Here is a 15,507-nt window from a genome sequence, read left to right on the forward strand (position 1 = left end):
GTTGCTGAGGCTGGCTTTGAATTTTTAATCCTCTTGCCTCAGCTACCAGAGCTACTGGATTACAGGTGTGCTACTATGTCAGGCACATATTTAAAGTTTGCCAAATTAATATTTTAAGTATGTTGAGTAAATTAGAGAAAAATGGAGAAATCACTATTTTCACTTCAATTTGATACCTTTAATTTTTTTTTAGTTTTATTGATTTTATTTTTTTAAATACATGAAAGTGGAATGCATTACAATTCTTATTAAACATATAGAGTACAATTTTTCATATCTTTGTGTAGAGTATTTATGCTTTTATACATGTACTTTGTTTTGGGGGGGTTTTTTTGCATTACAATTCTTATTACATATACCACAAATTTTTCATATCTCTGTTTATATATAAAGTATGTTGACACACAATTAGAGTCTTCATACATGTACTTTGGATAATGTTATCCATCACATTCTACTGCCCTTGCTAATCCCCTGCCCCCTCCCTTTTACTTCCATGCCTCTTCTCTATCTAGAATTCATCTAATCCTCCCATGCTCCCCCTCCCTACACCACTATGAGTCAGCCTCCTTATATCAGAAAACATTCGGCATTTGTTTTTTTGGGATTGGCTGACTTCACTTAGCATTATCTTCTCCAGTGCCATCCATTTACCTACAAATGCCATGATTTTATTCCCTTAATCTTTTTTCTTTTAATATGTGTTTTTTGTTGTTGTTGTTGTTGTTGTTTTAATGTGGTGCTGAGAATCAAACCCAGGGCCTCACACATGCTAGGCAGGCACTCTACCACTGAGCCATAACCCCAGTCCTGATACCCTTAATTTATATAGAACATTTCCTGGGAATAGATTTTGAATATGCTTCTTCATTTGACTTATTCACATGGATGTGACACTCTGGGAAACTCGTAGAGGACTGAGATGAGACCACATACTGTATTTTAAGTTTAAGTACTAGTCTTGAATACCTAAATGCCAGAATAATGATGTATTTCAATAGTTAACTCATTTTTCTTAAAATGTACTTTTCAAAATGTACAACAAATTTTCCAGCAGCATTCCCAAATCTAAATTCATTCATTGTTAAATGTGTTTGTTTTTTACACAGGGTGTGATAGGTATACAGCTGGTTGTTACCATGGTGATGGCCAGTGTCATGCAGAAGATTATACCTCACTATTCTCTTGCTCGATGGCTACTCTGTAATGGCAGGTAAGGCAAGGGTAGGCTGATTGTGACTGGCACTTTTGATTTCTAGTTTACAAGATTTCTAGAAGTACTAATTCCTTTTTCTAAAAGTATAACAAAGGAAGGTCATGAGAAAATTTAGCAGTTACTCTTATTTCATATATTAGTTGTTATATATCACAAAGGTAATAGGGTCATGGATAAGAGTTCAGTAATCCATCCCACTCCCCTTTTCTTTTGTCTGCTGAATGGCTGGCCACTAAGAATACCATGCATATTTTCTAGTTAACTTTTTAAAAGTTGGTAACAAGAAGATGAGAAATTAGAAATCAAAATGTTTAAATATTTTTACCATCTATTGGGAAAAAATATTCAAAAGTATGTGTCCTGTTGTTGTTTACTCAATTGAGAGTTTATTATGAGAGTTAGTTTGTTTTACTGCAAAGAATTTTAAACTAATTCATCAAGGAAAGTAAGAAGTTGCATTGTGGGAGTTTAATTTTATCTACTGAACTGAAAGCTGTCTACTGTCTCTATTCTTTCCACAAAAGAACTAAGTTGCTTTGCTAAAATATGTACAATAAAATAATAAGATTAAAAGAAAAGGAGTTAACTAAGAGTGATACAGTTTAGACAAAAGCAAAATGTCTGAAAACAGAAATGCATGCCAAAATCCCATGTAATTGTGAGAGGTAAGTGATAAATTTGATCCTGTGTCTACTTTAATTAATCATTTCTAATGAATAGTCAAATTCTGTTACTACCTTGAGTGTCCATTTTCTTTTGTTCAGACCCTTTAAAGTTAGAAAATAATGGATAACTCTCCTACTAATGATTTCATATACTGCAAGAGGAATATGCCTTTATTTAATTCAGAGCCTTTCCATTAACAAACCTTAATTTCCTTCATAGAATTTATTTTTGATTTTTAATTATTTACGTTCTTTATTTTTGTATTTGTCTCATTGATGTTCAAATATGGAAAAATACTTAAACTGCTATAAATTTTTTTGGAACATTGTAACCTGTGTATGTATGATTAATGTATGAAATAACAGGTGTTTCCTAGTGTATATTAGGAAAATAAATATTAACTAAAGTTTGGGTAAAGTTGAATGCCTCTGTTTGACCTACTTTATAAGTGAAAATCATCTAACTAGATATTTACTATGTATTTTTAATATGCCTATGTCATCATGTTTACTTTGCTTATCAAAATGATTTTCAGTAGAACTATCAGTAATATCAGCTGTGCAAATTATCATTAATTCTAAGTAAATAGAATCTGAGTTTGTAAAGGATATAAAACTACATTAAGTTAGCTTTTCTTCTGAGAATTGCACATTTCTAAACTATATTCTTGTGGTCCAGTGAGGCTTCTAGATCTCTTTTAGCTATAAAGAACTTAGCAGTTTTGTTCTTACGTGTTCTGCTTTCCATTTGTTTCTGTAAAACTTACTAGGAAAAACTAAAACTTAGAGATCAAAATCTGATTATTTTGTTAATATTGGAATAATGTATTATATTTAAAAGCTTTGCTTTTAACAATAATGTGTCATAAGATTATATACATAACTTGATGGGTAATTCAGTCTTCAAAGGTAAACATGAAGTTGATTTTCTTCATGATCTTAAGATACTTTTATAAACAGATTACCTTTTGTATTAATGCCATCTTTAATGCCAAATCAGCTTTCATGGATATCAAGATATTCTAATAATGGTGACTTTTCTGTTATTGTTAGTTTCATTTCTTCACAGTTTTGTGTTTTTAAGGTCATCTACCCTTTTTCTTCAGTGTTAGTACTGAAATTTTGAAGTAATGAAAACTAACTTGCTTAGTGTTATCAACTGACTCAGTTGAATAAAATTGTGGGTTTTACTATTTGATAAGTTTATATAAAAGAGGTTTTTACAACCTTTTATAATATGAAATTATAATGTTTTAATTGTATTGAAAAAAATCTAAAAATCTCTCAGTTTGGTTGCCCATGTAAGAAGACTGTTAACCAGAAATGAGAATTTCCATTTTAAACCTTCTGAGCAGTTGAGTTGAGAAAAGAGAAATTTAAGGATAGTCTTTAAGATCTGTAAAATGCTTAAAGGGAGAGACTTGTGAGGACTTTTTAAAAACTGAATAGTGTAGAATGGTTTGGGAGTGACTATATTGAATAGAACTACTTAAGTTCTCAACTAATAACAAATAAATTTGTTATTAGTTTCTGTATATATTGTTTTGATACTTACTTATAACACAGGTAACAAACTCAAATTGTAAATAAATAGTTCATAATTTTCTTAAAAGTTATAACTTCTCTTTGGTATCATATTAATTTCTGTCCCTTTAAAATGGAGAGTTTAAAGGTACACATGTTCAGTATATTAACTTTATGAGTAGCCTATTTCCTGAATTAGTCAATACCTTGAAGGAGTAAGCGATTACACTGAAAGAAATAAGCAGTTTTTGTATAAATTAGCAATCTAAATAATTTATTTTCTAGCTTGTGTTAAATAACATTTATATATTGCTTTTAAACTAAATTTTAACTTTTATTAAAAATACTGTGTAGTCTTTAGCCTAGTTTAATTTCATTATATCACCTTTATATTTGTATAAAATTATATTGATGAAATTTTAAAAAATCTTTTATCTCACTTAAATCTGTATACTCTTAGCTAAGTAGGGGGGGAATGCATTGGGGTATGTCATGACCTCCAAAATCTCTGTATGAAATTAACATCAGTTATTATCTGTTAATATCAATTTCTTACTTATTTTCTTTAGAAAGGGATCAGGGTCAAATGGGGATTCAAAGGGGTTGAGCATCTCTCCAGGTAGATCTTTTACAGAAGAATTATTTAAGGATTCAGTTATCCTTCCAGGGGTGACTTAGGGATTCTAGCTTTCTCTATCTTGGGGCTCTTCTGTTCCTCCTGTGACCTTGGAGTCCTCTATTAGATGCTATGCCAGTTGGCAAGTAAACAGAGAGGGCTATGGATCTTTCAGGAGATTCTGCAGTATTGAGCTTAGAAATATATTCAGCATTTCTGCCCACATTCAGTAGGCTGAGATTCTTTGACTAGTTTTAACTAAAGGGCAGGGGAACAGGGAAATGTTGTCTTTATTGTACCCAGAAGTAAAAAAAAGTTGATGAGTGTCTTCTTTTTTGCAATGGGTGATATTATCTCTGTTTTTTTACAAATGAGGAAACAATTTTAAATGATTTACTCAAGTCTCTTTACTGAGAAATGAAACAAATCCAGATCTCTTCCCCAAGAAGTTTGATTCATAGTCTAATGTAGTAGTTCCCCTTACCTGCCATTTGACTTTCTACTATTTCAGTTACCTGCAGTTAACTGTGGTCTGATAATATTAAATGGAAAATTCAGAAATAAATAATTTATAATTTAAAATTGTGCACCATTCTGACTAGTGTGATGAAATCTCATGTTCTTCCTACCTGGGATGTAAATCATCCCTTTGTCTAGCATCTCTACAAGCTCTCTGCTTGTTAGTCAGTTAGTAGCCATCTCGAAATCAGATCTACTCTCGTGGTATTGAAGTGCCATATTCAAGTCACCCTTGCATCATATGTTACAATGCCTATGACATTCACTCCATCTCATCATGTAGGCATTGTGTTATTTTACACATGTCATCACAAGAAGGTAAGTACAGTACAATAAGACATTTTGACAGACCACATTAACATAAATTTTATTACAATATTTTGTTATAACTGTTCTATTATTAGTTATTGTTGGTCTTTTATTATGCCTAATTTATAAGTTATCAATAAGTATATATGTACAGGAAAAAGTTAGCATATATAGGGTTTGGCACTATCTCTGGTTTCAAGCATCTACAAGGTATGAGGGTTTGTCTTTGAATATATCCCCTGAGGGTAAATGAGAGACTACTGTATTTATTTGATTTATGGCTGTTATCCACTCCACATCTTATCCTGGAATTGTCATACAAACTAAGTTTTAAATTTCAGGAAATAAGTCTTAACAGAGTAATTTATTTAAGATTATAATCTTCTTTTTACATTTTCTCCTATGTCTACTTTACCTTTTAGAATATATCCTTCAGGTTATAGGTGTTATGAGAATTCTCTTTACTTACTGTATTCTTATGGTCATTCTTTGGCTACTTAGCTTTTATTTTAACTAAATTCAAAAACACATCAACATTGATTTTGATTACTAAAAACCTATTAAATATGAAGTAGAGCTTAAGAAATATTACGTGTTGCTCAATCTGTACCCCTCACCTCATCATTTGGCATTAAATTTATCCCATGTTACTAAATTAAAAATATTTTGTATTTCATCCTTTCAGGTTTTTTAAAATAGGAAAACACAGATTGAGTATGCCTAACTTAAAAATCCCAAATCCCCTGCAGCAATCTAAAATTTGAAACTATTTTGACTGATGAAATGGAAAATTCAACACCTGTGATGTCATGTACAATCAAAATGCAGGTGCACTAAAAATATTATATAAAATTACTTTCAGGCTTTGTGTATATGGAAACAAATGAATTTCATGCTTAGACTTGGGTCCTGTCCCCAAGATATCTCATTGTGTGTAATGCATATACTCCCCAAATCTGAACTCTGAATACTTTCAGATAAGAGATACTCAACCTGTATTGGAAAATATTATTAGTTCTCCTTTTCTTACATGTCTTTTTATAATTGTCAGACTTTGTTGAAGGGTTTCCTACTTGAGCAAGAACTGTGTAGTTAGATCTCTTTGGCCAATAACCCACGGTATGTGTTATTACCTGGAAAAACTCACGTACCTGTAATGCCAGTGATTCAGAGGACTCAGGTAAGAGGGCCACAAGTTCAAGGCCAGCCTCAAAAACTTAGTGAGACCCTATCTCAAAAAATAAAAAGGGCTGTGGATGTAGCTCAGTGGTAAAGCGTCCTTGGTTCAATCCCCAAGTACCAAAACAAACAAACAAAAACCCACTCAGTCTGAAGAGTCTAATGCTTTTAGAGTGTTTCTCCTTTCTTCCCATAGGGAAGAAAATCTTAAGTTGCTTTCTCTGTATCTTTAATATGAACAACTTTTCCTCACATAAGTAACACATTTTGCCTAAGTGTTCTTCATGGTGGCTACTGATTTGTAGCCAAAGTATTCTTAACTTTCTATTGTAATTAAAAGTTACTTTTTGTTTTGAAGTTTGCTTGGCTCCTCATTTCATGGAGAGGTAAGTGATAGGTTACATTCTTTGTACATTTGAATAGTGGGTTTTGCATGAGGAGTAGGATTTGCTTTTTCTTCATAATAGCCTCCTTGCTGAACTTGCTTTCCATTTTCCTAATTGTTTATCTCAAAAATTCATGTATTTTTCTCCACTCCTTTATTTCCCTAATCTCTCACTTTGGTCTGCTACTTCCCTTCATATGTCCTTCATCAAAAACATATTTTAGTCAAATTTACTCTGATTTTTGGCTCATCCCATATTGGAGAAAGAGGGTGTTATAACACCTTCATATTCAATCATTCTAATTCTTTTTGCCTGTTCTGTGTTGCATGTTGCCTGATCTAACAGTCTGCAAGTTCCCTTTGGTGACAGAAACCTACTATTCAAATGCACAGTAGGTGGGACCTATGACCTAAGGGAAAGATTGAATTTTCAGCTATCACCCTATGGAATGCTTGAGTCCTTGCTCTTCTGCCTTAGTGGTCTTAACTTCCAATTTCAAAATGATCATGATACTCTATTAAAATTTCCAGTGAAAAAGAGGAATGTTTCTGTATAACAAATGTCTCAAAATAGAAAATAAAATACCTACTTATGCTGAAAGATTGTCTAGGTTTTAAGTTGTATTTGTTCTTGTTCAGTTTTTCCCCCTCATTTGTCAAATTATGGCAATTTAAAACAGAAATGGAAATTGTCTTTAGTTACTGCCTTCTTATTTCAAGCTACTGTAACAAAGTACCATAGGCTGAGTGCCTATTAAAAACAGACATTTGTTTCTCAAATTCTGGAAGCTGGATCTCTAAGATCAGGACTACCATGGTCTATTTTTGTGAGGTCTCTCTTCTGAGTTGCATACTACTGACTTTTATATCCTCACATGGTTGAAAGAGAGCAAGCCTTTTTTTTTTTTTTTAAAGGGCTAATATCATTTATGAAGATTCAACCTTTATGATCTAACATTGCCTTCCAAATATCATCACATTGGGAATTGGATTTCAAAAAGAAATTTGAGAAGACCCAAACATTCAACTCATAACAGTGAACTATACCCTGGCATACAATTTTGTATGACTGTTTGTATATTAAAATTCTTTAGCTTACACTATTAATAGTATGTTTTTATATATTTGTTCAAATGTAGGTTTTCCATTTTAAATTTCTAAAGTAGTTTACTGTAAATGACATTGTTGCTTAACTTTTACAAATAAAGTCTAGGTCTGTACATTCTATATTTCCACCACCTATTTTTTTCAGTGCTATTGAACACAGCTATAATGGTCTGGTAATATTTTATGTAAGTCGTTTATATAAGAATGATTATTGAAAAATTAATAATTTAGTAATGTGCAATACCAGATTATCATTATTATTGGAGATACTGGCTGACAGTCTGAACTAAAAACTTAAGTGAAAAAAATCACTGAATAGCCAAGGTCAATGTCATAAAATATGCTGAAATTAAAATATTTAACTTAAATGCAAGAGTCTCAGTGTTTTAATGAGATCTCTTTATTTTTTAAAAGTTTTTTTTAATATATCTACAGTGTAGGAAAAGATGGCAATTTGGTTAAAAAAAAATAAAAATAAGAGGTGATATATAGTCCCATCACCGAAAGACAATGACTGCTAATTTTGTTGAATTTCCTTCTCACTTTTCTCTCATAATTTCCCCTATGGTTATGATAAAATGTATGTACAATTTTTACATGGTGTTTTTTTTTGCTTAACATATTAAAACATTTTTCTTTAATTGTATTTTTGTGGCTGTTATTAACTGCTGCATGAACTCTAAATCTGATAAACTGTTGCATTTGTCTTCAAGCCAATATTTGAAAGGCATAGTGCAACAAACAGTTGCTGGTAGGCTGTCATTTGCTAAGGATAGGCCTATTGAGTAACAGCAAGGAAAAGACTAAAAACTGAGACAGGAATACAAAATACAGTAAATGGGAACTATATGATATAAAATCAAACTATGTACAAAGCATTGACTGTTTTAAAGTCAGGCAAACTTACTTTTAGGTTTTACCTCGAAATCATGACCTCTGGTCTTATGGCCACTGCATGCTACTTGGTAGTGTGTGTATGTTCTACTTCTCAGACAGCTTTTTCAACTAGAATTCTTTTCTCAAACCTTACGTGTGTGTAATTGCCTCAACCTGAAACCAGAGCCTATCACGTTCACACTAAAAATTCTATAACTCTAGTTACATGTACAACCCCTCATCTTTATTTGTATTTTTAAAGTTTTTATATATTTTAGTTTTTGCCTGCAGAAGAAGTGTCCTATCAGAGACCCATTCATGCATTTAAGCTCTAGGCCTCTTTCCCTATAACTTTCACTCAGATTTTGATGCTTTGGCCATTCCATCTATTCCAAGGTCATCAGTTGTTCCATTTTACATTGGATCATTCCTGTTTGCAAAGATACTGTTTTGTTTTTTAAAGATCTATCATTGAACGACAACAAAAAAAGAAGAGCTACAACCCTGCCTGCCTCCTTTCTTCAAAAACTTAAGGCCCTTTATATTTATTCTTAGTTTCTGGTCTACTTCTGTTTCTCTTCGTAATCATTTGTTACAAAAGTTATCTATACTTCCTCATTAACTGTTTAGCCTTTTACCATATTTCACTTTCTCTTTAGTTCATTTTTATTAATTTTCTTGTATTTAAATACTAAAATTAAGTAATGATCCCAGCTCTCTGAGCTCTAGATTCCTGTATACAGTTGCCTTCCTGATATTTTCACTTGATGTCTCATTGGCACTTAAACTCAAGTTCCTGGTTTCTTCCTCCTCTATTCCATATCACAGAATGTATCACCATCTTATTCAAATCAGAAATATAGAGAACATTCTGGATTCCTTTCTTTTTTTACTCACTACCTTAAGTCCTTCATCAGGACCTATTGATTTGGGTGTCTAAAATACATCTTCCTGCTATTCTTCATTGCCTCCCTCCATTTTACTGAGCAGCAAAGGGGCTTAAAATATAAATTTAATTATTTCTTTCCCCCACTTTGAGACTATTATTTTAGCAAAAAATCTAAACTTCATACAATGACTGTGACCTATAAGGCTTTGCATGATCTATTTCCTTTCCTATCTCTTTGGCTTCCCTTTTGTGTTTCTTCCTGAAGCTATTGCCTCATTGGCTTTTTAGTTATAGTAGTATTGTGTCTTATCACAACTGTGCTTTTGGACATGCGATTCCATGCCTGCAATGTGTGCTTCCCTTCATTTTTCTTATCCTTTTAAGTTACTAGTTGCCATTTATTTGGTTCTTTCACTGATATTACAGTTTGTAATTAATTTTTATTATTTAAAATTAGTTAAATTCTACCTTGATTGAAGAGAAGCATCAAAAAGGCATGGACTTTGGCATTATTAGGCATGATTATATCTCCATTGCCTAGCAGAGTGCCTGCTGCATAGTGGGTGTTCCATAAATGGCCAATGAATGAATGAATGAATAGATAAGTAAACAAATTAGAACTAAGTAGTCCTAAAAGTATCTGAAATCCATATATTTCACCTTTGAAAAATTGTTAGTAGTGAGAATGACCCTAAATTATCCCGTAAAAACTATAACAAGCATAATATGTTTTAGAAAAATGGGTTTATAAAAATAAGATGAAAGAAGCTTGAGTATGTCTTAAAAGAAAATGGTTCTTACAAAATGTAAGGGTCTTAAAAATATTTCATCATTCTAAATATAACATTGGGCTATAGATGGTTCAATCCCCAGCACTGTAAAAATAAATAAATTAATAAACCGACCGACAAACAAAACCTAAATTTTTCTATACTAAGAATTTTTCACAGATTATTAATTTATAGTTCCCAAAGCTGAACAACTATTTTTAGTCTTTGTAAATAGAGTTTTCTTCTGCTTATGTGTGCCTCTTTTTTCCCCCCTGTGGATTCCATATTTGTAATTTTGTCCACTTGCTAAAATTTATTTGTAACCCTCAAATTAATACTTGGATGTAGTTTTCCTGGTCATCCATGGATATATAGAGTGGTGCACAATTTGGCCCTAACCTATGTTCCCAGTTGGAATCTAATAAGGCAACTTTGCCTTCTTGTTTCATATCTCATATTGTAAACAGGTGTTTTTTTAGTGGTCTATTTGGGGCTTCGTTTTTCAAATATTTACTTTTTGTTGGTGATTTCATTGTTCAAAATGTTCCTCAACCTTTTATTGTCAGTTATTCCTAGGCACAAGAAAACTGTGATGTGCCTTATGGAGCAAATATGCTGTATTCACAGAACTCAGTACAATGCTATTCTTGTGATTACAGAGATTAGATAAGCTTTGTTCAGACATGAGGGATAGTGCTATTAGCCATGAATTCAATATTAATGAATCAACAATATATACTATATAAGGCATCTTTACCAGAAACACATAAAACAAGGTTATGTCTTGATCAATTGATGAATATGTTGTGACAAGAGGCTCGCAGGAACCTAACCCTGTATTTCCCCTAGGAACAATGGTTCAGTGTTCGCGGCGACTTTATAGAACATAACTACCGCGAATAACGAGAATCGACTGTAAGTTAAAATTCTGGACTTCAGTGGAAATTTCAGGAGTCTAACAAATGGCCTCCTCATCTGTTAATTGTAATTTAGGGACTTTTTTGTTGGGATATGTTTTACTTTAAAACTATTAAATTAGGAGGAGAATAGAATTATTTTGGTTCAGTGATTCTTTTTGAGCACTTACTATATGCCAGTAACTATACTAGCTTTGAAGTATCAGAAACAACCAAGTCACAGTCTTCACTTTGAGAGTCTTTCAGTTAGAATCTTCATTTTTAATTTAACTGATTTGGTGTCAGCTGGGTGTAATAATGTAGTTCAGTTTTTGACACTTAAGGGTTAGCATATACCTTACATGTTAAGTCAAAAGTCCTCCATAAGTCTGCTTGTGTCTGTGTATTACTTCAAACACCAGCTTTGAGTTCTTGTGGTTACCCAAGCCACTTCTGATTGGCTGGCTACAAATCCAAAGGTTGCCATGATCTCCTTGGTTCACTAATTTGCTAGAATGACTGGTACAACTCAGGAAACTACTGTGTACTCATGATTGCAGTTTTATTATAAAGGGTGCTTGTAGGGTGCAGTCTGGGGAGGAGCATAGAATTTCCATGTCCTCTCCGTTCAGAGTCAAAAGATGTCACTCTCTGGGCACAACTCTGTGTTAATCAATTACACAGTTCCTCTGAGCTTCAATATCCAGCGTTTTTATGGAATTTTATTTATAGATATGATTTTATATTGCTGATTTATCAGTTTTTCTAAATTATTGAACTCAATGTCCAGCCTCCTTTCTATCACTACAACCCTCTCAAAATGGGTTTAGATGTTTCTGGTGACCAGACCTCATTCTGGAGCTTTTTAGGGACCTATAGCATGCTACCTCGTCAGCATAACAAAAACACCTCTTTCACTTAGGATAATCCAGGGACTTTTGAAGCTTTGTGACAGGATCTGAGGGCAAAGAACATATATATATTCTTTTTTTTTTTTTAAGAGAGAGAGGAGAGAGAGAATTTTTTAAATATTTATTTTTCAGTTTTCGGTGGACACAACATCTTTATTTTATTTTTATGAAGTGCTGAGGATCGAATCCAGTGCCCTGTGCATGCCAGGCGAGCGCGTTATTGCTTGAGCCACATCCTCAGCTCCAAGAACATATATTCTTTATTATACTATAGGGAGGCTGACTTAGAAGACAAATTAGGAGTTTGCTAGGAAGGGGCATAGATGTTTATAAGCAGAGAGAAGAATATATGCAAAAGCAAGAGATCAAAGAATTTGTGAATAATAAAATGTCATTTAGTCAAGTTTGAATATTTTACTTTCAAGTGGGGAATGGTTGAAGATGAACCTGTGGAAGTAGGCTATGGTCAGATTATAAAAGGCTATGGAGACAGGAAGTCACAAGCTCTGTACACATTTGGTCCTTGTCATATGTGTTTTATTGGAAAGTTTTAAACATAAAATAGAATAGTGTAGTTATCAGAATTAATAGCTGGTGACGAAACTTGTTTCATTTCTACTCTCCTTCATCTCTCCTCCCCCAACATGTTATTTATAGCAAATTTCACCACATTTTATTATTTTAGTCATGAATATTTCAGTGTATATTTCTGAAATATTTAAGCTTTAAAAATTTATCACAGTCCCATTATCATAGCTCAAAATTTTTTAACCATCCAGTCAGTATTCACATTGCCTATTCTGTAGTGTTTTTAGAATGGCAGATCAGTTGATAATTATTTGTAAAAATTGTGATACTTAGTATTAAAAATCTAGATTTTTGTGATTAAAAAATTGGGGCATCTAACAATTCTATGTGTATCTTTCTTTATAACCACAGGACCTTGGTCAGAGTCCTTGCTTAGTTGCCCTACTCATTGCTTTTACCCTGTAAAGAGCCTTTGGAAAATATTTAAACAGGCATATTTCATGAGTTTTTAATTATGGAAAAGTAACAAAGTAGGCCAGTGGATCTGATGAGAAGTATATCCAAGAAAGCAGGTAGGCCAGTTAATAAGAGTTTTATGATAGAGTTGGAGAGGATAACATGCTGAGGAAAAGTTTGAACACAAGTCTTTTATAATAGAGTTGGTGGAGTTTAGAATTGTAAGGTTTGAGGAACAGAAATGATAATGTGGAATGGATACATTGAAAATAAAATCTGAATATCAAATTAGGTGAAATGTAGATAGTGGGACAACTAGGTAGAACAAATTTTTAAAAAAATATTTAATTGATTTTATTTTTTAAATACATGACAGTGGAGATAGAACAAAATTATAAGGAACTGGTTGGTGTTTGGGAGGGGATAAATATATTTGTTTGGGTATTTTGACTGTGTGGTAGAGGTGAATGTGCCCAGTTGTTGTTGGAACACATACTAAAGGAGATTACAGCCAGAAAAATAAAGGGTTTTCGAATACAACAGTTTTCTCGAATTCTTTTATACATAATATTTGAGAATTCTCAAATGAAATTAAAGGGAAGGGAAAAGGAAAAGTCTACCTGTAAATGTGAGAGATAACCACCCTCTTTTTTAGGAAACTGATGTTCTTTTATGTGAAAGATGGGTGGAGCATTAATGGATTCTTGCCCACTGGCCTAAGAGTTTACTGTGTGTTACTTTTAATAATACTTGTAGCTTATAAGAAATAGATACATATGTTACAGGGCCTGGCATCTAGTAAGTGCTTGGTAAGTGCATTTGAATCTAAGCCCTCTTAAGGCTTAAGCAGTAGTACCTATATTGGATTAGTTTTCACATGATACTTCCCTGCAGAGTCTTCACAAATAGGAAACTCAGTAAATATTTGTAGAATAAATGAATAATTTTGGTGATTTTAAGTGATTTATTTAAAAGGATTTTCCCCCTTTAGTTTAAGGTGGTATCAGCATCCTACAGAAGAAGAATTAAGAATTCTTGCAGGGAAGCAACAAAAAGGGAAAAGCAGAAAAGACAGGTAAGTTATATTGAAGAGCTTGAAAGCATTAAATATTTAATAAAATTTATGCAAATATATTCTTATGCTTTAATTAAAGGAACATTGATTACACTTATGTAATTGATAAATTTGAGATAAGAATCTACAAATCTAATACTGGAAATTAATATATAAGCAGAAAACAACTATTTTACTTAAAAAAGTGTAACTTTTTTTGTTTAAATGATAAAAACAACAGAGTTATTATATTTAAAAAATTTTAGTTGAGGGTTGATGGGGAAAGAGACCAGTGACCTATGCATTCACTCTACAACTCATTTAATGATACACATGCTAGGCAAGTGCTCTACCACTGAACAATATCTCCAGCTCCTAGCTCTTGAATGTTTTGTCCATGTTTAAAATCTATTCAGAGAACTAATAAACCACACTGCATGGACTACAGTAGCTTCATCTATAAAATAGATTGAACATAGTAATTTTGAAGAATTCTTCCATGTTTAAAACTGTGTATTTCTTTCTGTAAAGTTAAATTTTCATGCAACTACATATTAATTATTCTCTCTGAACAGGCTTTAATTTCCTTGGTCTTCTCCAAAATTATAATTCTGATATATTATAAAAGTCACTGAAATTAAATTGTCATTAAATACTTATCATAAAATTTATGTTTACCTGGCCTAATAGATTTGTAAGTACTAAAAAAAAATTTTAAATGTTAATTATTTGACAGTAATTGGAAATTTTCTCACCTTGCTACTATTCCTCTTTTTTTTTTTTTTTATCATTACAAGTACACCTTGAAGTTCATTAGAATATTAATCATCATCCTTCCTTTTTTATTCCAATAGTTAAGTTTTTTAACAGAATATTCTTTTCTAACATAGTTTCCAAAACACTTTCCATAGTTGTACTTAGTCCATAGTTCTACTTAATTTCTGATAATTACCTAATGATTTATACTTGACTAATGGGAAGCTGTTGATTAAAGATATTAAATGTGCTGCCCAAGTTCATATAATTTAAAACTTTATTCCTAGTAGCACTAGTTTGATTTGTCTCTTTGAGATAATTTTTACTGAGATTCTCCCAGTTTATATTTTTATTTATTCCCAAGAATAAATACAAAATTTCTAGTTTGAAATTAATTTTATCAAAAGTTAATTTATTATTTTGCCTGTCTTTAAACATTGGATATGGCCTCAAAAGACTAGAAATGGAACCACCATATAACACTACTATACCATTCCTTGGTATTTGTCGTAAAGAATGAAAGTCATCATATTATAGTAATACCTTTGTACCCATGTTTATAGTACGACTCATAATAGCCAAATTATGGAACCAACCTTGGTGTGTGTCAATAGATAAATGGGAGATATGTATGTATGTATATGCATATGTGTGTATAAATGTGTATATATATATATAATTTGTGTTTATATTCACATATATACACATACATACATACAATGGAGTTTTCATTCAGCCATAAAGAAGAATGAAATATGTTATTTGCAAAGAAAATGGATGGAACTTCAGAGTATTATGTTAAACAAAATAAGCCAAACTCGGGAAAACATGGGTCGTATGTTTTTTCTCAT

The 15,507-nt window shown here is 32.1% G+C and overlaps 1 protein-coding gene across 6 annotated transcripts in view; it reads left to right on the forward strand.

Moving 5' to 3' along the window:
* The window catches only part of TMEM161B (transmembrane protein 161B), a 106,301-nt gene that overhangs the window by 18,617 nt on the left and 72,177 nt on the right, over positions 1-15,507 (forward strand). For all 6 annotated transcript variants that reach the window (XM_081310618.1, XM_081310620.1, XM_081310621.1 and 3 more), the window contains exons 2-3: positions 1,110-1,213; positions 13,838-13,921. In XM_081310618.1, the coding sequence (XP_081166744.1) occupies positions 1,110-1,213; positions 13,838-13,921 (188 nt within the window). The remainder of the gene's footprint in view (positions 1-1,109; positions 1,214-13,837; positions 13,922-15,507) is intronic.

Source organism: Spermophilus citellus (genome assembly GCF_964194105.1).
Source record: "Spermophilus citellus genome assembly, chromosome: 1".
NCBI lineage: Eukaryota > Metazoa > Chordata > Mammalia > Rodentia > Sciuridae > Spermophilus > Spermophilus citellus.